Source organism: Nipponia nippon, unplaced genomic scaffold, assembly GCF_047370975.1.
Source record: "Nipponia nippon isolate SJK-2023a ecotype South Korea unplaced genomic scaffold, ASM4737097v1 scaffold_7, whole genome shotgun sequence".
NCBI lineage: Eukaryota > Metazoa > Chordata > Aves > Pelecaniformes > Threskiornithidae > Nipponia > Nipponia nippon.
Genome location: NW_028262391.1, coordinates 51,574,671 through 51,599,007, shown reverse-complemented (window position 1 = coordinate 51,599,007; position 24,337 = coordinate 51,574,671). Strand labels below are relative to the sequence as shown.

Genomic DNA, 24,337 nt, shown 5'->3' with positions numbered 1-24,337 from the left:
TTAAAGCCTGAGACCAGAGCCCCGAAAATGTACAAGGACATAATTGCCAACAAAAGGAGAACCTCACAGAAGTGGTTGTGCAGAGGGATATTTGTTTCTCACTGAACTAAGCACTTGAATGCATTTGTGGCTCTTGGCAAGACTGTATGTACTCAAGGTTTTGCCTATTCTAGATTAGTCCCTTAGTCTGGTGTTTTTACATCGTATGCTAACAGAATATTTTTTCATTGCTAACAAGGTTTTCCTGCTGTAATTCTTTAGGAAAAAAAATTGAAGCTGATGTAAAATTACTTTGTCCTTGCTGCTCATGGTTGCTTGTTATTGCAGCCTTAGTCATGAGCTTCAAGATGCTGATACTGTTCTCAAAAATGCAGAAAACAGCACGTGCTTATTTACATGAGCATTAAACTACGCTGGTCTGCAGTAGCCGTCTTTCAAATAAGACGAGCTGTGCGTATTCGTCTGCCTTTGAGGTTTGAAATGCACATTTCTGCTGTATTTTTGCTTCAGAGTTGGAAACTCTTAACTCTTTTAGGTAGCTGAAGAAATCCTGTGGCCAAGGCTGGAGCAGCCGGCCATCTGATCTCAGCGCGCTGGTGTTTTATCACCAGATTGCCCTTCAAGCCAGGGCATGCTGGCTGAGCAGCTGCCGCGTTATAATCTCACTGACAGGGGTCCATCTATGCCGATATATGGTTACACGCTGCAGCCCACAATCTGTATTTGGCTGTGCTGTAGGGAAAAAATATAAAAACCCGTATGTTTATATAATATGTATAATATACAGACATGTAATGTTCAGGTCCTGACTTAATGACTTCTAAGCTTAAAGTGTTGCTGGGCAAATCCTCATTGGATGCAATTGTGACTGATTACAACTGTAATTGGTTTTATGCCGTGGGGACTGGGTCTTTTTAATAAAGAGTAACAGTGGATTATAGTTATCTAAGTGGGACCTAGAAGACATAAATGGATAAAATCTTGTGTGATGAAGGAAAACTAACGGGTAGTGGCAAGCAAAAACTTACGGCAACCTTAACTCAGGTCCCATTTTCCTCATCCCTCCAAAAAAGGTGGTTTATTGTTAGTTCAGACTGCACTCAAAGGTGGCATCTTGCATTATTTCACTGGTGGGTCTGGTGTCTTGGTGTGAGACTGGATTTGTCCGTCCGTATTTAGGACATGGCTCAAAACTTCAAAGCAAATGCCAGCGCGGATTCCCAGCTGTGGTGACTACCTGCATGCGTCACATTTTCCCCATCTGGTTTCCTTTCAGGGTGCATCGGCGAGGTTTGTGTTCCCTTTCTAAGCTCAGGGCACGTGTCTGCTCCGTGCAGACGTACCGACTTCAAAAGCTTCAGCTGCGTTGGGTTTGTTTCCTCCGGTGATGTTGGGGATTTAGTGAAGCCTGGGTTTTCTGGGGTTTGGTACACTTCAGCACAAAAACTGTGATTAGGGAAAGGGCCTACACTACCAAGAGTGTTTTCCATGGAAAACTGACTTTGCATTTTTAGTCTTGTAGGCGAATATAGCATTCGGATTAGAACTAATCTGGCTCGCCTTGGGTTTGCGGGGGTTCAGCGAATTATGTGCCAGAGAAAATCCTTTCTAGAGAAGCATAAGACTTCTCTAGGATGAGCTAACCTTCTTGTAAAAATAAGAAACAAAGCCAAGATTTTGTTTAAAAGTGGTCTAAGAACAGAAAATAAAATAATCACTTGATCAGATAAAACTAGACTAAATATACAACTGCATGTTACTTACCCAGTAAATAGAAGTATTTATATACAAAGTGGAACATCTCTCTTGATTGCAGAGATATTTTTACTAGCATGGACTGCGTAATTAGATACGGGCAGCCTGCTTATTTTAATTGCCTATACAAGAATGTATGTGAGTGGTTACTGAAGCTGCTTTCAAACGGAGCGTTTGGGCTCATGGTCACTTTTGCAGGAGTACTTTTCAAAATGAGCTGCACATTCCTCCGAGAAGTCTACTCTTGTTAAATCGGAGAAGGAAGATGAGTCATTGGGCCGGATTTCTAAGCAAATTAAGTACACAGCTGCATTCGTAACTTAGACATGCTTTTCTCAGTTGTATGAAAATAGTTAATTAGCTGCAGTTAGATGTAGCGTTAGCCAGCTTGGGGAATTAGGCAGTAAATATATTTTACAAATTAAATTCTGAAGTCCTTTAAAAAACAAGCAGTCCCCCAGCCCCCAAGCAGCAAAATGTGAGCACACGCTTAATCTCAAGCACTGTGACGAGCGTCTCTCAATTTGTTGTAGGATACCTTTAAGCCTTCAGCGCCGCAAGTGTTTACCTAAAATCGTGCTTCAAAAATGCCAAAGGGTTTCCATGGTATTAAAAAACATAGTTAAGGATTCCTTTTTGGCTGTGTTCTGCCTGACATTATAAAGAGGTACACCTTCGCTTGATTAGAGCTCCTTCAATTAAGGAATCTTTTACCTGTTGCTCAGTTGTCCCTAACTAATGTCAAACTCTCGCAGCCTTTCTTGGCTCTGTATCGTAGTTCTCGTTCTGCCCAGAGCATTATTATATATATTTCAACAGCATATCCTTGGTAAGTATATGTTTCAAGGCACAGCACCTGTTTAGTGACATGTGTTGGTGCTCAGATTTAGTAAGGCAGCAGAGCTGTTACACAAATATGTCCAATACAGCAGCCCTTTGTGGATAATTTATTCTGTAAAAGCTTTTTCTGGCATTAGAAAAGAAAAAAGGCAGCTTGTAAGGAGGTTGTCTATTCAGTGGCAATGGCAGGCGGTTCAGCAGTAACGCGAAAGTTACTCTTGGCCTGAAGTATTTGGTAAGAAAAACCTTCAAAACAGTGTTTGAAGCTGTATCTTGATTTTGAAAGCAGCTGACTGATCCTTCTGGGTTTTACGTTTTCCTGTCCAGATGGGAGTCTTCTCCAGCCTTCGGTGCAGACAGCTTTTTGTTTTATTTAAGCTTTTGAATCCAATGAAGTTGCGAAACCATTCTTTAGGTTGATTGGCTTTTGTGGTTAGCGAAAGTGCTGACAGTATCATTCAGTATTACTCAAAACAATATAGGAAATCAATTAAAATCTTAAAAGCTAAGATATACAGATATTTTTTTTAATATGTCTTTTTTGTGTAGAAACATAAGAAGGTCATTTAGTTGGCAAGTTAATAAGCCAAACTGAGGAAATAGGAGGAACATGAAAACTACTCGTTTGATTGGGGGCGAGCAATACAATCCCAGCGTATTATTGCTTCCTATATGCTGCCAAAAGTAAGCTGATGTCCTCGATTTTTAGAAAAGCTGTGTAATTATTTCCCGTGGAATACTGCAGTTCATAGTCTTCAGTCTTTTAAATTCAAGTAGGATTAACTTGTGACTTAAACTCATGTTGTAAGTGTGTGTTGGTTTTGATCTGAAATATTCTCTATATTGGAAGAACCCTTATTTCTTACAAAGAAAAACGACAGTTCTAAGAGCGTTTCTTCTGCTAATGTTGCTGCTAACAGAAATTTTTCATTATGTCCATGAAGCTTTAATTTCCAGTGTCTTCCTGTGTGTTTTTGTAGGGGCAACAGCCAGCCAGAAGATTTTCTTGCGAACTAGTAAAACTGTTCTGTTTGGTTATGAGTTTTTTCCTAGCTGTAGCTTCCTTTTTAAGCAGACACCATGGAAAAGCTGCTGTCTGCTCTTCTACTTTTAGTCTTAAGAGATACCAGCAGAAAACCAGATGGTGGACCCTGTTACGAGGCTAAACTGGGTCCTAACAAGCCCAACAAACCTTAAACTTGAGTTCTGTTTTCTCCCTTTTTCTCCACAAAACCATCTGTCTCATGAAAAGAAGCCGATCAACTTAGTATTGACTTTTAAGGAACCACAAATTGTTAATCTTAAGAGAAGTAAAGGCCAAAAAGTGGAAATGCGGGGAGCAGCAAGTGATGGACGTGCTCAATAACTGCTAGCCAGTAGTTCTTGGGTCACGTACGATGACAGACCCTGCTTCATCAGCTTCGGTCACAGGACTGGGGGAGAAGTAGAGGCCCCTTTTTGTCCTCTGCTAAATTTTCCCTCCTTTGTTTTCCTAAATGAAAGCCGTGATGGTAATTAGTCCTGTCTCCTGAGTTTGTGTTAGCCAGGCAGAATTAGTTCCTGCAGGACGCTTGGTTTAAAGAATTTGGTAATCAGAAAATGACTGCTCCATTCAGAGCCTCAAGTGAATGTGTGACTTCTTTTCAAGAGTGTTTTGATGATTTTTGTATTGCTGGGGTGATTGCTAAGTTTCAAAGATACTGGAAATGTAGTAGTCTTCTCCCTGGAAAGCAGTCCTTGATTTCCTGGACTTCACGGAGTATTTTGAAGATACTTGATGTGGGAAGAATAAGCAAAGATCTTGCTGTGCTTTCATACCAACCACAATTTTTTCTGCCCTCTTTCGGAGGGAGGATGTAAATTCTACGTAACTTACGGTTCAGTTCAAATGTTTCTTAGCAAGCAGCAGTTTTATACATGCATAAAGGTTTTGGGATCGCTTAAGTGTCCCAATTACACATCTTCACATGATGTTTTCTCAATCCATAACCACTGTATTATGTGAAAACAGGCTAATATATTAATAAATTACCCTGCTGTGTCTGGAGAGTTCTGAGAATGAGATGTCATTTCACTACTAATAAAATAACGAAAGGTCATTCTTGCATGACAAATCAATGTAGTGGGCTGTGGAGGGAATTGCTTCATCCTTTCCCATATTTGACTTTTTCTAGAAGTAGTAAAATAAGTGTTTCTTTTTGAAAGTGACCTTATTTCCTTACCTGTCTTCCCACATTTTTAAGGAAATACTCTAAACAGTTCTTGAGGCTCTCAAGTGGAAGCAATTTTTCCATCTGGTGTAGCTATAGATAGATAAGCTCGTAGCTGCCTGATGTGTGCTTGTCACTTAAACGGTGTCAGAGGTAAATTTAATTGTTTGATACGCTTGCATTTTAAGAATGTGACCTGCCTTTTCATGCTCTTTTACTCCCCAGAAGCACAGTTTCTGTAGGTATGAACGTTATGTACCAGCGAGCATCTCTGGTTATTCCATTATTTGCACTCAGACCCATCAATATTTTGCTGCAGATCGGATATCCCTTACCTAAAAGGAAGAGTTAGTGAGTTAATGTGTCATGAAACAATGCAAGGTGTGCTTTTGCTGGTTGTTGAATAGAGCCAAGTTCAAGTTGAACTGTTTCAGTGTCATCCTCTTAGTATTTAGTGATTCGGAGCCTGTTAGGTCCGAGTCTGAGTTTGCCTAAGCTTTTCATGAAGTGAGGCCGCAGGGACGCTCTTCCAGTGAAATCTTCCTCTGAAGAAGTCTTAGGGACAGATCAACAGTGCCAGGTCTTTTTTTTTTTTTTTGGCTTTCATGACAAAACTATTACAAGCTAACATTGTAGTTGTCTGATTTGTTAAAAGAACTGTAGTAAATAAACCTGAGTTTGACCTGATTTGAGGTCCTGGGACTTACCATTAACACCAAGCTCTCAGCAATCTGAAAGATGCTGATGAATACGCGAGTTATTTAGATCTCAGTTCTCACTAATTTCAGCTTGCTGTTACTGTTACAGACTCTGGCCAACCATTTCTGTACGTGCTTTGAAAAACTAATATTTGATTCTGCAAGTTTTCTTCAGGCCTCCAATATTCCAGTTAATGAATAATTTAAGTTTGGAGGAGTATGAGGTTAGGGAAATAAAATAAATTTAGTTGATTAGAAAACTTGGTCTTGTATGTTTGTGGCAGAAGAGGATCAATGTATTTCCTGGCAAGAAGAGTGTATTTTATTTTTTTCTTCTCCATCATAGCCTAGATAAAAAGCTTTAAAAAGATCAGGAATGTGAAAGCAGGAAGCTTTCTGAAAAACAGGCAGAAACCCTCGTAAGCTGCTATGTATAAGCAGTTTCTGAGCTTCAATTGAGTTGATCTTTCTGTTAAAAAAAAAAAAAAAAAAAAAAAAAACAAAAACCAACCACCAAAGTTTGTAAATTCATGTGCTTTGTTGCCATAAGTATGCTTTGAAACTAGCAAATGAACTTTCTCCCTTTTCCCCTGGTGTTTGCCTGTGTACTTATGGGAATATAAATACTGGTGGGTTTGAGGCTGGAGCAGGGAGACTTTGTGGGTTTTTGTTTCCAGTTTTTGTGCGCTTGGGATTACCTTCTGATGTCGAATGGACAGCAGTAATTGAGCAATGCTGCTTTTGAAGTATTTCCTTTAGAAAAAGAGGAGATGGCATGTGAAAGTCTTGGTGTTGCATTTTTGGTTACCGCTTTTGTGTAAACAAGGATGTGGAAAGTATTTTATTAGTTCCTTTTTGTTACATAGACCTTTTCGGCAAAAATTCAATTGCTGTATTTGTGTTTGAGTGCTTATTTCCATGAAGGCACAACTTCAGGAATAAAAATTCATAAATCTTTAAATCCAGAAGCATCAATTATGATTATGTACTTGGCCTCCTGTATAACACAAACTAAATTTCACTTATGATTTTTTTTTTCCCCTGCTTAAAAATAAATGGTAGCATTTCTGCTTTTTTGTCAAGTACCGTGTCTCAAGAGCTGCACAGGTTCAACCCAGTCTCATGCCACTCCAGTTTTACCACCTGAATGCTGGAGAACAGTATTTCCATGCTACATGCCCCACAGACTGAACCTACACGCAGTGATTTAATGAAAAGGAAAAGCTAGGTATGGAGTAGAAATGCCTCTTTCCTGTGGTAAATTCTTCTTGGTAGTTTCAATGTCATTCACTTTAACCCAGTTGCTCAGCTCTCGTGATGTGCTCCTGGCTTGCAGTATTATCTGTAGTTTTCATCTACTGTTGTACGGAAAAACCCTCTAGTTGCTCATGTATGTTTTCTTTCGGTAAAGAAACCTGCTAAAAAAAAAAAAGCGCTGTGTAAAGCTATCATGAAACCAAAGGAGACACGTACTGGTGCAAATTACATTGATATGCACAGTAAGACTGGTGAAAGATGGAATGGGTGTTTGATTTAATTCTAGAGCGCTGGCGTTAGTGCTGAAATATTGGATATTATGAAAAAGGGCTAGCTTTCCATCAAGACTTGTGATTATCTTGAATTTTTTACTTTTGCAGAAGGAACACAAAAATTCTCAGTGTGGATTGAGACGTTGATCTATCTAGTCCTTTTACCGGTTACCAGTGGCTCGATCCAGAAGTTGAAAAAGGGGAGTTATAAAAAACACAACCTACAATGGGATATTAAGTTGGCCTCTGAAAATGGGGTCTTTTCTGCTCTTACCTACATGGACTGCATGTTTTACCCTGACCTTGACCTGCCAGGAGTGGCTAATCTTAAAGCCTTTGGATGTCTTTCACTTTATGTAGCTGCTGACATTTTGGGAGCGGGAGGTCCAAGGTTCCCCTCTTTCAGAGGGAGAGGCTGGTCAGTGGCTGGCATCAAGCAAGCCCGAGGGTTTCATACCTGGTGGTGAGGAGAGGGCAGGAGCTGTCTGTGCCTTCATAGAAACACTCGGCAAATGCACTATTATCGGCCAAATGGGTAAAAAATCCCAGGCTAGAACAGGAAAACAGAACTGAATAAAATGTCTTTAAACCCTATGTACAATTGAAAACTAAATGAAGAAGGCTTCTCTATTGTATTTAAAGGAAAGCAGCAAATAAAGTAATAAAAAAAAGACTTAGGAAAGTTGATGACAGAAAACCTCTGTGAATGAGTGAAGATGTTTTTGTGCTGTCTGCTGCCCTTTCAAAGCAGAGTTCAGCAAAAGACAAAGGTTCAGCTATTTGAGAATTTGATTCCTAGTAACTACGACTGCATGCTTAGGGTTGTGCCGCTATGTCCCGGTACTCTGCCCTTTTCTGAATCGTAACACCGAGGGTGCCACAGCCTCGATGGGAGCCTCTCCTACAGCACTGACGTGCCCCAAACCTCCTTGGTATTTCTGTGCCCCTTTCATACGTCGTTTGTGATCTCACCTCGCTGTTTCACTTACCTGCCTTAATTTCCCAGATAATTCTGGATAAATCTCCATGACGAAAAGTCTTCTGTGCCCCTCTGCCAATGTAGCTTAGAAAGTCTAGCAGTCACACAAGCACTTTTCTTGGATCGTTTTACAGGGAAGTGTTGGGAGAGAGGAGCAGAGGGAAAGGTATGTCTCTGAGATCTTGTATCATGACTGATACCCTGCCAAACTGCTCTGGTCGGTTCCTGTCCCATGCACAACAACAAAGCCTAACGTGGAGAGCATAGCTGGATTACTTGTGGATGTGTTCTCATTGATTAGTTCCAGACCTAAAGCTCAGATTTAAGGTAGTGCAAATATACTTGCTCTGGCTATTTCCTGAATTAGAAACATTAACTTTTTTTTTTAATCACCTGGGTTGGGAAGCCTGAGTTTTGCTGAATTCAGCATCCTGAAAAGAAAACAGTATCATGTGGCTTTAATTCAGTACAAAGGTTCTTCTGGTCTTGGAATCATTTATAGTGATATTGGGTAGAGGCAGCTCTTTGAGCCATTTCCCATGTGTTTGAGAGTAAATTTATTATCCACTCGCTCCTACCTGGCAGATGGCACCTTTTCCTTCCTGAGTTTTGTATGAGTGATTGCTCTGAATGAAGATAAGCGTCATGGTAGGTTTAGGAAGGCTATTTTAATAAAATCAACCACAAGTTAAATAATACGAAGAGTACGTGAGAGGCCACATAACAAAACATACAACTTGATAAATTAAACAAGAACTCCAGAATGTTTTAGATGGATGATATTTTTCACAGTATTGGGAGAAAATGACTGGAGCACTTTAAAACATTAGAAATGACCCAGTCAGTTGTCCCTAAAAGCATATTGCTGCTGCACAATGAACTCTATTCCATGCTCTTGAACAGACCTAATCTTACGAGATTCAGTTTAGGATCAGAAATGTCTACCTAATGGTTCGCTTTTCTAATTGCAATCATTTTCCAGAGGATAAATTCACTGCAGCAGATTACATTAACTGGACAAGCTCAGACCAGAACTTCAGCACAAAGAGGTCGTGTAACTGCCAGCACAACAAAATCCACGTGGTGATTTAAAGTTGGTTATTAACCCACATATAGTAAACCAGAAATAGCTTCATTTATATTGATAGGGAATCCTGTTTTGCTTGAATTACTGTAGAGGAATAATGAATAGATAGAAGAGATGGTATTCGAATGCTGTAGAAATGCCGGTGATAAGAACAGCTTCGGTAAAGTGACACTGGCTCTGCTATAAAAGACAAATGTTAAGGAACACTTGCTACGTCTTTGTGGCTTGCTTTGTCCTACTCCAAAAACAGATGTTGCAGCAGTTGACACGGGGCTTTCTACAAGTCATTTGCTCGTCCTTCAGCTGTTTCACCAACAGTACGGTGATACCCCCCTCTCAATATCCACTTTACAAGTTCTTTCCAGTTATAATTCTGAAGTACATGTAATTCCAGTCAATATTCAGTATATTTTAACTGTGATCACAATTAAGGGTGCCCTGAATTCTCTTAAATAAGGTAGATTTTTCTTAAAATGGCAAGAAAACCTCTGAACCACGTGCATGTTTAAATCTTCATGCCACTACACGCTGTCTAGATAGCTCATCAGTATCTGGCGTGCAAAAGATTTATTCCTGTGGTGCTCAGCATGCAGTGTAACAGCGCGGTAGTATTGTAAAATCATTTCAGAAGCGTGAGGGGAAGCCACTGAATTAAGAGGAGCAAGTCTCTACAAAAAGCATCATGTGCAGGAGAAAGTAGTAAGTAATGAATTGACGTTATTCATAAGCTCAGGGATTTATGTTATTGTAATGGGGAATTACATGGAGAAGGAACGGTTGAGAAGATCATGAAAGGAATATTAATTCTGTATTTTAAAGATGGGCACAAACATCTGTAGATCTGGTTAAAACTTGCCAGTTCTAAAAATTTCAACTGCAAAGAAACAAGACTCAAAGAGGAGGTCTTTAAAAGAGCCGAGACCTGGGTTGTAACATTTTTAAGTGAACAGGACACGACAAAATTTGTTAAGTGGCCACGGTGAAGACTGCAGGCCGTGACTGTTTTAAGGCAGAGGAAAATCAAGCTCTAGACTGGCAGTAGGGTGGCTTTGGCTGAAGTCCCGCTGCGGGGAACAGGGAGATGGGAGGCTGATGAAACAAGTTGCCTCTTGTGACGCTCTTGCTCTGACTTTTGCACTGGAACTGTTTTGTCATGCAGTTACCTTATGAGGAAGATAGGTGTGATAAACATACGTTTGAGTCTTACAGGTAACATAGTGTATAAATAGTCTGGAAAACAGGTAAACATCTTGTAAATAGCGATTCCTCAGAAACAAAATGGTAGGGCTCTGTGTTCTGCTCATTAGGACTGCGCAGTGAAAACACAATATACACAGCATGCATCCCTTCGAGCACCTGTCGCTTGGAGGTAAAATTCTGGTGACTTTGGTTTAGTATAATTGCTCCTGAATTTTTAAGCTAGTGTAAATTGGGTTTTTATGAGAAATATTGTGTATATGTATGCCCACGCGTGCAGTCAAAAGGCAGGAGAAATTTGCAAGAGAAATAGAAAGTCAGTAAAATAATCTTCATAAAGTATAGCAGGGTAGGATTTCTGATCTACGTGTATTGGGAAAGGAGAGTCTCCAAGAATTCAGCATATCCAATACCTGATGCGTAAGATCGTGTTTTTAAAGGCTGCATATCATATGTAGAGATGGAAGCAGTGACCTGTATGTACTGTTATTCAACCCTTTCCACAGTAAGATCCTGTTTTTACTTTACTCAAATTGCAGTAATTGAGGCAATTTTTCCATAAAACTGCAGTCAAGGAGGAGTCGTGATGTCAACACAGCGATAAAACCACACTAAACTCCTTGCAAAATCAGCCCCTGAAAACATGGAGACTTTTGCCTGTCTTCATTTCTCCGTGCGCCAGTTTTCCCTCGGAGGGATGGTATTTGCTACTTGATGTTATTAAGTTAAATCCATGCATGTCTGTGTAGTGTTGTGCTCTTATGCCAATTAGTGGTATGATAAGGCCATGAGGAAATAAAAAACTTTGCATTTGGTGTGTAGTTCGGGTAGCGGTTGAAACGAAGCCTTGCGAAGGCTGGAATCGAAAGCATCACGGAGCAGTGGCGTCAACCTTCCTACGTGCCGAGTGAGGCGAGCCTGAGCTGTGCCCCTGTAGCGCTGCTGCAAGTCGTCGGACGCTCTCAAAGCAAGTCCCGGCGCTACCCAAGAGTCATCGCTTTTGCATGCATTTAAGAATATCCTCCTCATTCTTCTTCTCTCTTTGTTTTTTCATAGTGAGCGTTGAAAAAGTAGAGTTAAAGGGACTGGCACACAAGAAGAATGAAAGAAATGTTGAATATTCCTTTGAGGTAAGTTTTTGTGATTGTTTTTTTTACTATGAAAGAAGGGAGGGTAGTACTTAAGGAGGAGTTAAATTTTCAGACCTTATTTTTAGATCCCAGAAACTGGTCTGGTGGAGCTCCTTGGGGATAGATGCTAGTCATATTTTATAATCAATGATTTGGAAGTAGTCATAAGTTGCAGTTGATGAACATTTGTGGATGATGCAGAGTGGGACACAGGCAAAATAAAAGTATTCACTCTAATGCAGCAGGTGGTGGCAGAGTATATATTTAGGGGAAAAATATCACGCCATGCTTACAGAATGGGTATCTATGTGCTGGAATGCAGAAGCTAGAAAGAATTTAAGTCTCGGTCTAGACAAAGAGAATTTAGACTCCTAGATCAGTGCTGCACATATGGGAAAAGAGGTAGGATGGTCATTTATCTTTGCATTCAGCCTGGAGGGGAGTGCGAGACTGTGGCATATGGCTCAGGTGTTACCGGTTTTAAAAGGGGTGTTGAAGAATACAGAAAATAGCCATGGAAATGATTCAAGGCTTGAGGAAAATGCCGTGTAGCGAGAGAGTTAAAGAACTTGACTGAAGGATGGCTTTAAGCATCACATAAATGTGTTTTTAAAGAGAAGAAAATATTTGATGGTAAAGGGGGCGTTAACATAGCAGAAAAAGGCATAACAGGAACCGTCGTCTGAAAATTGAAGCCAGGCTAATTCAAACTGGAAGTGAGAATAGTTTCTTTGGAATGAGAGTGGTTAGCCACAAGCTGCTAGGAGAAGCGGCTCCCCCCTCCTCTTTTTTACACAGCTTTTGGATGTTCGGTCGTGGCTGACAGTTTCTGCGGAGGGATGACTTCATTCTGTGAAACCTTGTTTTTAGTAGCAGAGACTGGATTCTGGGTGCTGGCGAGAAAGAATGACAAACTGCTTTTCTCCCATCTAGTTGGAACGACGTATTCCAAAATTCAGAATGCAAAGCCCAGAAAATGTCTTTGGTTTGCTTAATGAGGCAACAGAGCCAAACGCTTGGTGAGAAAAGGAGAACCCGAAAGAAAACGGACAGTAGAATTTCAATTATCTACAACTTTTTTTTTTTTTAAAAAAAGGTTTCCTTTAAAACTACCACCCACCCAAGACAGAACGTCAGTTCAGCATCTTCTTGTGATGTTGACAGCGTTAACCTCTGCATGACTCGATTCGTGGATAATGTTCTGAATTTTCTGAATCCCATGATTGTTCCAAATGTCATCAATATTAGAAAGGATTTTTTCAAGGGCTTTTAAAAGTCTTTATGAAATACGCAGTTGTCTAGACTCCAGTTACGTATTCGTATCTTGTGAAACATCTTTTCCTATTATAAATTTTTCTATAAATACCAGAAGTTACTTTTACCAGTATTTCACTTAACAGCTTGTAACTGAAAGAACAGCATATAGTTTAGCTGAGCTAAGAAATTGCTGTTTGCTGGGTTAGAAACCCAACTATTAAATGTTTTGTTTAGTAGCTTGGGAATAGAAGGTGAATAGATGGAGGAGTTCAGTGCGCTCGGCATCGCTTGGCAATGCTGCTGTTCCCTGCATTTACAGTTCACGTTATTGTTTTATAAGTATTGAAAATTATAACAAGTTAGCAAAACGTAAGTCGTAATAAATGTCGGGTTATTACAAAACTAGAAAGAAAGAGACATTTCTCCTATATTTTCTGGAGTTTCTCATGAATTTAAAGACGTATTCATTTATCACTAACTTTAAAAAACAAACAAAAAAACCCCACAGGCTTTGTAAAACCAGAAACTGCTTAAGTTTTCTTTCTTCTTTTCTCCCCCCCCCCCCCCCTTTTTGTGTAACAGCTCTGCAGAGAGGAAATTCCTCCATTATGTAATATATTTTGAAATACTCTCCTCTCACCAGTCTTTTTGGCAGCATTCTGGTGGCTGGAAAAACTTTGTTGTATGTTTGCAGTTGTCATTGAAACTAGCGTCATGTGAGACGATGGCCTCCTGATTCTTAAACACATAAACCCAGCTTCTTCCCCTGTAGAACTGCTGAAGAGCCGTATGCCTTCCAGTCGCCTCGAATAGATGCCTTAAGGCCAAAGGGACTTATCGTTGGCCAGTCTCACGCTGATATTCTTCGTGCCAAGAAATCCTGACTTTTGGCTCAGTTAAACTAATCATCTACCAACCAACAAATGCCTCTCTAGCTAAGAATGTAATGACTTAATGCAGAAAGCGTATGGGAAGAGATACTGAACTATTTCCTTTTTCTAGGGCATATACAAGATGGTGGAGCGCAGCTAGAGCAGTAACCGCAGGTTTCATTTCTAAGGTTTCGCCTTTTTTTGCAGCAGGGCGATTTGCTGCCATCTCCAACTTTGCACGGCATATGGAGTTGATTAATTATAAATAGGGACTCTTGTGCTGTGGCGAGTTGTTCATGTTGTACATGAGATTTTACAAACCAGCTGTTTTCTTTAACAATAATAAGAAAAAAAAAATTTCCATTACTTAGTAGTCTGTTCCTTAATACTGGATGTCTGCAGTGTGCAGTGGCTGTGTAAACTATGAAGTGCTTTTTTAAGCATTCGGAATAGTTGTTAAGCATAGTAACGGCAAGAATCGGGCAGCGAGGGAGGACTGAGTAATAGTTACTTGTGCACAGAAAAGGTTGTTCCTTATTGATGTCCCACCTTACAAACTTTCTTGCAGTCTGGGGGGGACATTTCATACCAAAGTTAAATCCCTGACTATTAGTTACTAAACGGAATATGCTTTTTACTTCTTAAGGTCCTGTGGTCTGATTCTTCAGTGACGTTGGTAACCAAATCTTCCGCTGAAGTGACTGAATTTATTTCAAAGGTAAAGGCGATACGAAAAATACTTCACAAACGGAGGGATGTTTTGTCCCTCTCTGTAATTTTGTTCAATGACATTTTTCAAAATGTACTGAGATAATGCGGACAGATTGAATTTCATAAAATGCTTGACTTACAAATTGCTGTGCCTTGAATCTCATATGAGTAACAAGTCTTCTTTTCACTTATTGTTTGTCATATCCTCCACCGTTAGCTATCTCAGCTGTATCCAGAGGAAAACTTGGAGAAATTCATTCCTTGCCTAGCTGGTCCAGATTCGTTTTACCTAGAACGGAACCACATGGACCTGGAATCGGACCTTAGGTATGCTGGGTTTTTTGTTGTGGTGGTTTTTTTTTCTCTTGACACTTGGCTTTTTTCACCAAGTGGAAGAAAGAAGCAGGAAATAGAAATATTATGTTCATATTCTAAATTACTTTCAAGAAATTAGAGCCTGATCCTAAGCATTATTTCTTGATGTTCTCCTAATTCCAGTGCATAAGAATTTTTCAGAAATTCTTTCTTCAGAAATACATGTGGTAATAATATTCTGTATGAAGCTTCCTGGAGAATTGACATTTCCTCATTCCTTGTTAAAAACAAATAGAGGATCATTGGCTTTGCAGAAGCTTGGTTTGGGCTCAAACAATAGCCAAAACTGCTTAAAAAAAAGAACAAACCCAAAACTCAGAAAAAATAGTTATCCTTCTGTATTGGGTTGTGGGGATTTTTTTCCCCCCTACCCTTTCACAGAGGTTTTTATTGTCTCAGTTGGTTTAGGTTGTCATGGTGTTTATTTTACTTTAATTTTAAAAAGGTAGGTATGTATGTACATATTATAGCCATTAAATTTTTGGAAACCGTTAACAGCTAAGAAATTTTTGAAGCCTTAGATAGTACCTCCTCACGTTATCACAAATCACCTGGCATTCTAATCTAAAACACCATTTTAAAAATCATCATCTGTGGCGGGTCACATCAGTTCTCTCTTTCTAAATACTGCAACGGTTTTGCCAGGAAAACTTGAGGGACTAAAAGTATTTTCAGCTACTACCGTCTTTATCTATGCAAAGTATTAAATGACATTTTTTAAATAGTAATTAACTTCTGTTAGAGCTTCTGCTAAACGCCTCTTTTCCCTAAGCGAAGGCAGATTCTTGTCCATCATTGGCAGAGCCGCAGTGGATATTGTTTTTCCATAGTCCGAGCCAGCAGGTGCACGCCTCAATTATTTTTCACGGCAAAGAGCGTTAGCATTTCAAACAGTCCTTTCTGTGCTTTGAGGATCACAGCCTATTGATGAGAATTAGGTAGGGTGAGAGAGGATGCGTGTTGCTGCTGTTTAGCTAGCAACAGTCTCTACAAATCTGGGTTAATAGAACAGCAATCTGTGTTTACGCAGCAACGGTTGTATCTTTGGAGCAGAGAAAGAAGCTGTTTTGTTAAGTGCTACGTAGTTGAAAAATTCAGAAATGAACCGTGATTTTTCAAGGTGGAGAGCACATCGGAGCGTGTGTATAGTTGAATTATTTTTTACTCAAAAGACTTTTTTAAAATGACAAATAGAAAGATATGGTCAAAATGCTCTCTTTTTTAACAAGTTTTTATACCTTTTCAAATCTGTAGAAGATCTGGCAAAAGGCAGTCAAGTTTGCATAACAAGAAGAAGTGACGGTGGTAGAACACACTTTATACATTGCAAAGTTTTAGGAGATGCTGTTTTTTCCCCCCAAAGAGGCACAGGAACCCCAGGGAAAATGTGACATAAGTTTTACAGCCTTTTTCCCTGCACTGCCAGACTCTGCATCTGCTGTTTATCTCGAAGAGGAAAAAAATGAAATAACAGATATCTCTCTATTTTATGGTCTTCAAGTTCATGAATTTGAAAGGAAATTTTCAAGTTTGTATTTGAACGTTATCTGCCTTACAAGTGTTCAGTGTTCCTAAATTAAGCATCTTGAGTGAAACACTAAACAGAGTGAAAGCAACGCAACGGTAATGTGTTCGAGTAGTATTAAGGATAAGAATATCCGTACGTTTCAAGTCTACTTTGAATCAGATTTGCGTGGTGTTATTAATTTGAAAGGTCCTTTATGTTCTACTTTCAAAATTTCAAATGCAATTTCAAAATTTCATGTACAGTCTGCAGTCATGATTGCATCGGCAGCTGCAAACCAAATATAACAGAATGGGGGGGGTTGTTTGCTTTTGATGAACATGCAGGTATTTGGCACCATTACCTTCCCATGTGGTGAAAAATGACCACGTTAGAAAGTTCTTCAGCACTTCATCTCCTTCACAGCAACTTCAGAGTTCAAGTAAGTTTAAATAACGTTTAAAAATGAATTTTTAGTACTGAGGTACGTTTCATAACCTGATGCCATTTGTAACTTCTGTTCCCTGTTTTTAGGTCCTGGCAACCCCTCCCTTTATAAAGTAGGAACGACGCTGGGAGCATCTGGAAGGTGAACGGTTTATTTTGTTTACTTTGTTCTGGTTAGTTGTAAAACCCCATTACGTAGGTAATTATCTGTCTCCCCTTGGGGATTTATTTGAGTCTACATTTTCATATTCATCTGTAGAAAATTTTAAGAAATTCTAGCCTTTAACGTGTGGTCTGCCCAAACCAGACAAATGGTGAGAACAGCGGTGTAAGGTGCTAGCATTCCTAGTGCTGTCATTTGTTCGTTCTTTAAATGCCTTAAGGAAACACATCTCAGAATAATAACTGCAGGAGCTGAGTGTGGGTAACCGCTTGAAGAAAAGTTTTGCAATGAGTTGATCGCAAAGACAACGAAACTTAGGTAACGGACAACTTGCAAGTCAAAATAGAACGTGATATAATTACTGGAAATGGAAGATAGAATTCAACTCCAGCTTCAAAATTCAAGCATATAAAATGTAATTACCATTGGACCAAGCTTTCTGGCACTATGACAGAATCTCTCGTCATGGGCGGTTATGAAATCAGCAGCGGCTCTCTTGTCCTAAGAAATGTGTATGTTCAGGGAAGAATTTAGGGAAAGCTTTTGACCGGCGTTGCATGGGAGGTGAGATCAGACAATTGCAGCGTTCCTGCTGGCCGTAAAACCTACGAACACCCGTTCTAAGCAGCGTTTCTCAAAATGTTTAAAGCCATAACTACTAATTGGCATCGACACTTGGATGTTGAGCTGTGGTGATGGATGATTTCTTTGTGATCCGCTGCTTACTGCGTAAGTCGTAGTGGTCTCAATCACATACTTAAAAGGAATAATGATCATTCGAATTGTAGGCGTGGATCTGGGCGTCCCTAGTGTCAGTCTTTGTGGGCGAAGGGAGCCTGGAGCATCTCTGAAAGGGTTTTTTCTCTCTACAGCATATTTGAATGTTTTCATTCAAAGGGGTTTTCCTTTCAGAGGGAGGAAGGAAGCCTCTTCCAAGGGAGGTACAACTCAGCCTTGGGAAAAGAAGGAAAGAAATTCTCTTGCCTTTTGTTAGGATTTAAAAAACTCAGAACTCATTCTCTTAAGAGGCAATTTGCTTTTTTTTCCTAACAAAAACCAGAACCCTCCAAGGAGCCAATATTGTGGGTTATTTTGCCACTTCCACACGTCAAAAAAATTTCCACAGGATATTTGGGCTTCTTTTCTTCTTTTTAATAATGCAAAGCTGAACCACGGCCATTCGCTCTAAACCTTTTTTAAATCACAGAGAGGCGGCAGAGCATATATTATCTGTGATTATAGAAGGAAACCTCCGCTTAAGCTGAAGATAAGGCTTTCTCTTTGCCATCAACTGCACTGTTTTTATTGTGCTCTTGAACGGCGTAGGTCCAAATCTGTAACTTGGATCAAAGAGTGCAGGTTTTACCAGAAATCCTGGAAGTGGTAGATTTGTACGGCCGTAGTAGCTGAACTCTGGGTGACACAGATTCAATGGGCTAAATCGAATCACGTTACTATTTTGCAGACCTATATGCGGAGTGGCTGGCATTCAGTCTTCTCAGAATCACGTTCAGCACTCGGCCGCTGCTCCCGTTGCACTACCCCACTGTTCCCACGCAGGAGGTACTGGCTCCTCGCTGGCCTATCGCACCCAGATGGACGCCTCTTCTTCGCCCATGCTCATGTCTTCCAGCCCACAGACCCCTCAGACACAGGAGCAAAACGGGATCTTAGACTGGCTCAGGAAACTGCGGTTGCACAAATACTATCCTGTCTTCAAACAGCTCACGATGGAGAAGGTAGGGCAGTAGATTAAGAAAAGGGAGCCGGCTTTTAAATTACCCTTATATTCTCTAGTGCGGAGAGAGAGGCTGCAAGCTTCCGCGCTGAGAATCGCAGAAGTTATTGGCAAATGCTGTGAAGGTTTGCACTCTCTTGAAGCAATAATATTTTGATGAAAACCTTCTTCCGATTTTCGATCTGTGTTGTGTCGGGGCCTTGGGCTGTTCGACAGCTGCCGCCTGTTTCGGAATTCTTCACCGAATGATTGAAGATCCAACTTGCAGGCTGGCCTAGGGGCTCTGCTTTGGCTCCCCCATCATCCCTTCGATGTGCAGTAGATAACTAAAATTTGTAGATTTTTTAAAATTTCTGCTTCTTGATCGATTTTTCTCCCAAAATATTTGGTTATCCTTCTTCTAAAAAACAGATTCACAGGGGCTTCTGACATAAGCATTAGCGTGTGCACGTATCTGCAAGGGAATGTGAGGTTTTTGTTTTCTGCAAAAATTCTTGTGGAAAAATAACTGCTTATGTATTTGCATGGTAAGAGTCACGAATGATACCGATGTGTGCTGGGTTTTATCTAAATAGAACACTTCTACAGCATTTACCCAGCTCCGTCTGTAAAATTCATGTCTGCTTACTGTCTTTTAGCCTTGAACGCCCTCCAGTGGACTCAGTGCTTAGGTTCAGCCAGGCCTAAATTGGGATGGCTTTGTGCTGGCTGTAGTATGTTGTATGTATTTAACTATCATCTGTTACCAGAGTCTTCTGGTTTTATTGTCTTCGTTATGTGGGGGGAAATAGTGGTTTTTTCTTTAATAAAGTAGCAAAACTGTGCATGTTCTACTGTGTTTTTAAAAAAAATGTATTATTCTGCATACTTTGCTGGCTTTCATATTCATTACATTATATTATAAATGCATCTATTTTATTTTCATATTGTATGTCTGTATTTTATTACAAAATTTAATTTTGGAGTATATGTTCCAATTAAACTGATGAGATGACTGCACGTTGATTTCTGGGTTAAATGACACAACTAGGAAAACTAGAGTGATTTTTTTTAAGAGAACCAGATCCTTAAACTCGTTTATAGCACAAAGATCTTTTTTAAAATGTACACAGATTGCTTCATCTTTATTGTGAATAGTTAATGTAAGCACACGTCTAATTAAATTTAATCTACGGATGTTCTTTCTTTCATTCAATCCCCCACACTTTTATTCTACACTGATTCTATAATTTAAAACTGGAGTAGAGAGTTACTTTGAATTAACATATGTTTAAAAAAAGGGCTTTGAGGTTGCCTTTCAGAATTGATCTTTACTGAAAATGTAGATAAGAATATTTCAGGCTGTAAAACTAAGCACACACTTTTTTCTTTACAAGTTTCTGAGTCTTACTGAGGAAGATCTGAATAAGTTTGAATCCCTCACCATGGGAGCAAAGAAGAAGCTCAAGACGCAGCTAGAGCTGGAGAAGTAAGTGGCGGGGAAGAACTGTCTTTTTAAGGTCATAAGGTATTTAATGCAAGTTTTACAGTGGTCTTTGCTTTTCAGACCATAAACCTGTAAATAAATATGTAAATATGGATATGGATGTAAATATGGCTGTAAATGCGGATAATGCTTATCTCCCTCCCTCTGCACTTGTGTCGGTTACTTTGAAAAACTCTTGAAACGGAGGCTTGTTAGATCATATTTAGTACCTACTGGTTCCCTGTTGTCCGTTAAGGTTGTGATAAAGATAACCGAATGTAAAGAATTTGGGGACTCCATTTTAAAAGGATATGGCAACCCAGTCGTAACATAAATGCCTGTCTTCACCTGTCACGTTGACAGCTCTTCTAAGGAAGGGGACATTTTAAAAATAATTTACAAAAGATACATACTGTTGCTTAGGAGGTTTTTTAAACGTATAATAGGTCTTGTAAAGCAGGTGTGCAAAGCCCATTTAGATTTTGGGCTTAGCACCCACCTGAGATTCGCGGGGTAGGAGGGAATCAGGCAAGCAAGCCACTGCGCTGTAGGGTTTGCAAGCTCAGGTGATGCACACAGAAAGTCAGGATGCCCAGCAGGACTTTTTCACCCTAAAACCTGACAATTTTTTGGCTTCCAGTCAGTGCGGACAGAGCACAGCTACTTTGAGAGCCTCCTTGGTGTCCTGCGGTGACCCAAGCCAGCTGTGGCAGCGGCAGCCGCTCAGGGCTCTGCTGGCTACCGGAGCTGGGCTGCGGGTTGCCAGGTGATTCCCGTACAGGATCTGGACTTCTGACTTTGTACAGGGACAAACCACTGGAAGTCAGGGCTGTTGCAGGTCACCCTGGTCTCAGCAAGATCACAGCTGTATGTGGTGAAGGTGATATAAAGAAGGCCAGTGCTCTGTGCAATATTAATAGCCCTTTGGGAAAACCAATGCAACAGATTCTCCTCTTTTTTGTGTCTCCACTTAGAGGGAAATGTTTATTCTGAAGCTACTGCAGTTACTTAAAAAGCAATTAAAAAAATCCAAATCCATGCCCGTTTATCAAAGTTCCTTGACAGCATTTTTCATGAGTCTTCATTTTTCCAGAGTGTGTTTGGAAAATGAAAACTTCGGACTGCATTTGGCTTGTCTTCGGTTTTGGTGTGCACGGCTAGGTTTGGGACGCATTTATGTAACGTGTGATAGAATTTAGTCACCATTTGGTGATGTTCTGCCTTCACAAATAAGAGCATTAGTATTGTAATCAGATGGCAAATAGGCCAAATGTAACTGCTGGCAAGCAGCTATGGTCAGGATTGATGTCGTTTCCAAATGTTTCCATTTGAAATTAGCATAACGTTTTAGTGGATTATTTAGCGGGCTTCGTCTGCTTCAGCTTCATTCAGAAATTGATTCCTCTATTGTTGTGCTTTAGCCGGTTTTTGTTTCTTCATACCTTTCTCCATCACCCTACAGAGAAAAATCAGAGAAACGGTGCCTAAACCCCGCAACACCTTCTTCAGTAACCAGCAGCGGTGTGGCAAGGGTTCCCCCTACTACGCACGTAGGGCCTATCCAGAGTATTCGTGGCAACCATGCTGCAGGTAAGAAAGAGGAGCAGAGGACACTGCTGTGCTCCCGGGGCTGAATATGTTCTTGCGCAAGAGCAAGCTCATTCCTATACTGCTTTTTCACCAACCTGTTGTAAGCTTTATCTTCCAAAATGCCATCGGCTTTATAGGGAGCAATCAAAAAGTCCGATTCCTGCGCGTATGGAGTGCAATAAAAAGTAGTTGCCCCTTCAGGGCTTCTGTGTGAACGGCCGGCTGCGCTAGTCAGCCACCGTTATGCCTCCAGAGTCCTGCTTCTTAGCCGATGCCTGTCACTGTACATCTTGAGCATCACCGTCTGTTAGGTGGTGTCATGGAGCAGTTGTAATGAGGTCCTGTCAAGTAGGTGTTACCCCTCTCGTTGCATTCCCTGACTGCTCGCACACCCTTTATCTGCAGAGCTGCGAGTGGATGTGGATCAGCCAGCCCACCCGCTGCCCCGAGAGGGCAGTTCTTCCGAGTACTCCAGCTCTTCTTCCAGCCCCATGGGGATCCAGACGAGGGAAGAGAGCTCCGACAGCGCCGAGGAGAACGAGAGACGTAAGCAGAAACCACCAAAGAGGGTGGCTGTGTTGCCCAGCTTTGCCTAGCGAAGCGGTTGTATTTATAGATGTTTCTGTCCCTAGGTTTAGAGATTCACTTAGACGGCTCGGAAAAGGAGAAGCCAGTGATGTTACTGAATCATTTCACTTCGAGCTCTGCCAGACCCACGGCTCAGGTCTTACCAGTGCAAAACGATGCAGGCTCCAATCCATCCGGCCACCACGCTCTGCCAATGCAAATGATGTCGGCGGCCTCTACTCACATCACCCCCATTCGGATGCTAAATTCAGTGCATAAATCAGACCGTGGCAATGCAGACATGAAGCTGCTTTCATCGTCTATGCATTCACTTTTATCTTTAGAAGAACGAAATAAAGTTTCTCCTGGACCTAGGGGCAGCATAAAAATGGAAAAGAGCTTTGGCAATACAGTGGTGGACGTAATGTCTGCATCTTCTCCCCACCAGCCCTTGCAAGTGCTGTCAGGGGCTGCTGAGAACAGCTCACCCACATCTACTATTAACTTTGGTCCTCGAACCAAAGTCGTGCACGCTTCGACTCTGGACAGAGTGATCAAAACAGCACAGCAGCCAGGATTAATAGTAGAAACGAGCACTGCTGCCACTGTAACATCCAGCACAGTCTTCCAGTTGGCTCGTCCACCCATCAAACTCCTGGTGTCTTCGTCTCTTCCTACTGACTCTGCCATTGCCGGACAGACTTCCTGCTCCAGTAATATGCAAATAACGGTGTCCCCTGCAATAATAAATCCCCGGACTGCTCTGTACACCGCCAACACCAAAGTTGCCTTTTCCGCAATGAGCAGCGTGCCAGTGGCGCCAATGCAAGGCAGCTTCTGCGCAAACAGTAACGCAGCCTCCTCCAGCAGCCACCCCTCCACGTCATTTGCCACCATGGCGAATTTGCCCAGCTGCCCCGCACCCAGCTCCAGCCCCACGCTCTCATCTGTCGCTGAGAATAACTTCTACAGCAGCAGCAGCAGCAGCAGTAGCAGCAGCAGCAGCAGCAGCAGTGGATCCGCAGGGAGCATCCCGGTACCAAACCAGAACCATCACCACCATCACCACCAGCAGCAGCAGCCGCAGCCGCCCGGGTGCATGGTGTGCAGCTCCTGCGGGTGTAGCGGGAACTGCGGTTCGAGCGGTATGACCGTCAGCTACGCTAACTATTTTCAGCACCCGTTTTCAGGACCTTCAATGTTTACTTTTCCATTTCTGCCCTTCAACCCCTTGTGTAGTAACGGCTACATCAACACGCAGCAGTACAACAGCAGCACGACTTTCCCCGTGGTCCACACCGCCTACAACAGCGGTATAGCACCGGACTCCGTAATGACTGGGCAGTCGACGTTCGCGGTACCGCCAATGCAGAACTTTATGGCAGGGACGGCAGGGGTGTATCAGGCGCAGGGAATGATGGGAAACAGCAATGGTTCAAGTCACAAAAAAAATGGGAATCTCTCCTGTTACAACTGTGGGGCCAGTGGTCACAGAGCTCAGGACTGCAAACAGCCTCCGATGGATTTCAATCGACAAGGTAAAAGCAGGCGGAGGGACCGGTGCGGGACGCAGGGCTGGCACGCGGGGCTGGCACGCAGGGCGTTGCGTTTAGCCAAGGGGAATGGCTGCGTACCCCGAGGGCAGGAGGGAGGCTGACGGCGGTGCCGTACCTTTGCATTTCTGACTCGCGTTAAAAAAAAACCCCGTTCTTGAAAGCTGGTGGGTTTGAGTGGTATTTACAAAAGTTTAAACTTTTGTGCAGACCCAAGAGGAGGACAGGGCCCAAGCGAGGCCCTGGGCCGGACCCGGGCGCTGGTTTCTGGGAAGGGGAGAAGCGCGCGCCGCGGGAGGGAGGGAGGGAGCTTCTGCACGCCGGCTGCCGAGGAATTGCTGCTGCGGCTCGTCCCTTGTCACCCGGGTCGTCCGTGGGTGTAACTGCACGTTCCCCGGGAAGTTCACAGCCTGAACATCTCCGTTCCCCCTTTCCCTTCCTCCCCAAAGTAGTAACATAAATGAAGGATTACTGTTGAAATGCTCTCGAAGGTCCCGTGTTCGCTGCTATACTTATTTTGTGGGGCGTGTTGCTGGCCTGGTTACAGCACGGGCTTCTCCAGGAGAGACCTGAAATCCTTAATTCCGGGCAGGAAACAGAGAAATGTTACTCTACCCAGAGCACTTTCTAGTCCCATTTTTCTTTTCTATTTTGATTGACATATTGTGTT

The 24,337-nt window shown here is 41.7% G+C and overlaps 1 protein-coding gene across 3 annotated transcripts in view; it reads left to right on the top strand.

The window, feature by feature from the left end:
- Window positions 1-24,337, top strand: part of ZCCHC14 (zinc finger CCHC-type containing 14) — a 56,874-nt gene that overhangs the window by 25,829 nt on the left and 6,708 nt on the right. For all 3 annotated transcript variants that reach the window (XR_015700424.1, XR_015700423.1, XM_009477418.2), the window contains exons 3-12: window positions 11,352-11,425; window positions 14,201-14,272; window positions 14,483-14,592; window positions 16,492-16,586; window positions 16,679-16,733; window positions 18,220-18,493; window positions 19,869-19,960; window positions 21,420-21,547; window positions 21,953-22,093; window positions 22,180-23,652. Coding sequence is in view for 1 of the 3 variants with exons in the window: in XM_009477418.2 (XP_009475693.1) it covers window positions 11,352-11,425; window positions 14,201-14,272; window positions 14,483-14,592; window positions 16,492-16,586; window positions 16,679-16,733; window positions 18,220-18,493; window positions 19,869-19,960; window positions 21,420-21,547; window positions 21,953-22,093; window positions 22,180-23,652 (2,514 nt within the window). In the remaining 2 variants the exon portion in view is untranslated. The remainder of the gene's footprint in view (window positions 1-11,351; window positions 11,426-14,200; window positions 14,273-14,482; window positions 14,593-16,491; window positions 16,587-16,678; window positions 16,734-18,219; window positions 18,494-19,868; window positions 19,961-21,419; window positions 21,548-21,952; window positions 22,094-22,179; window positions 23,653-24,337) is intronic.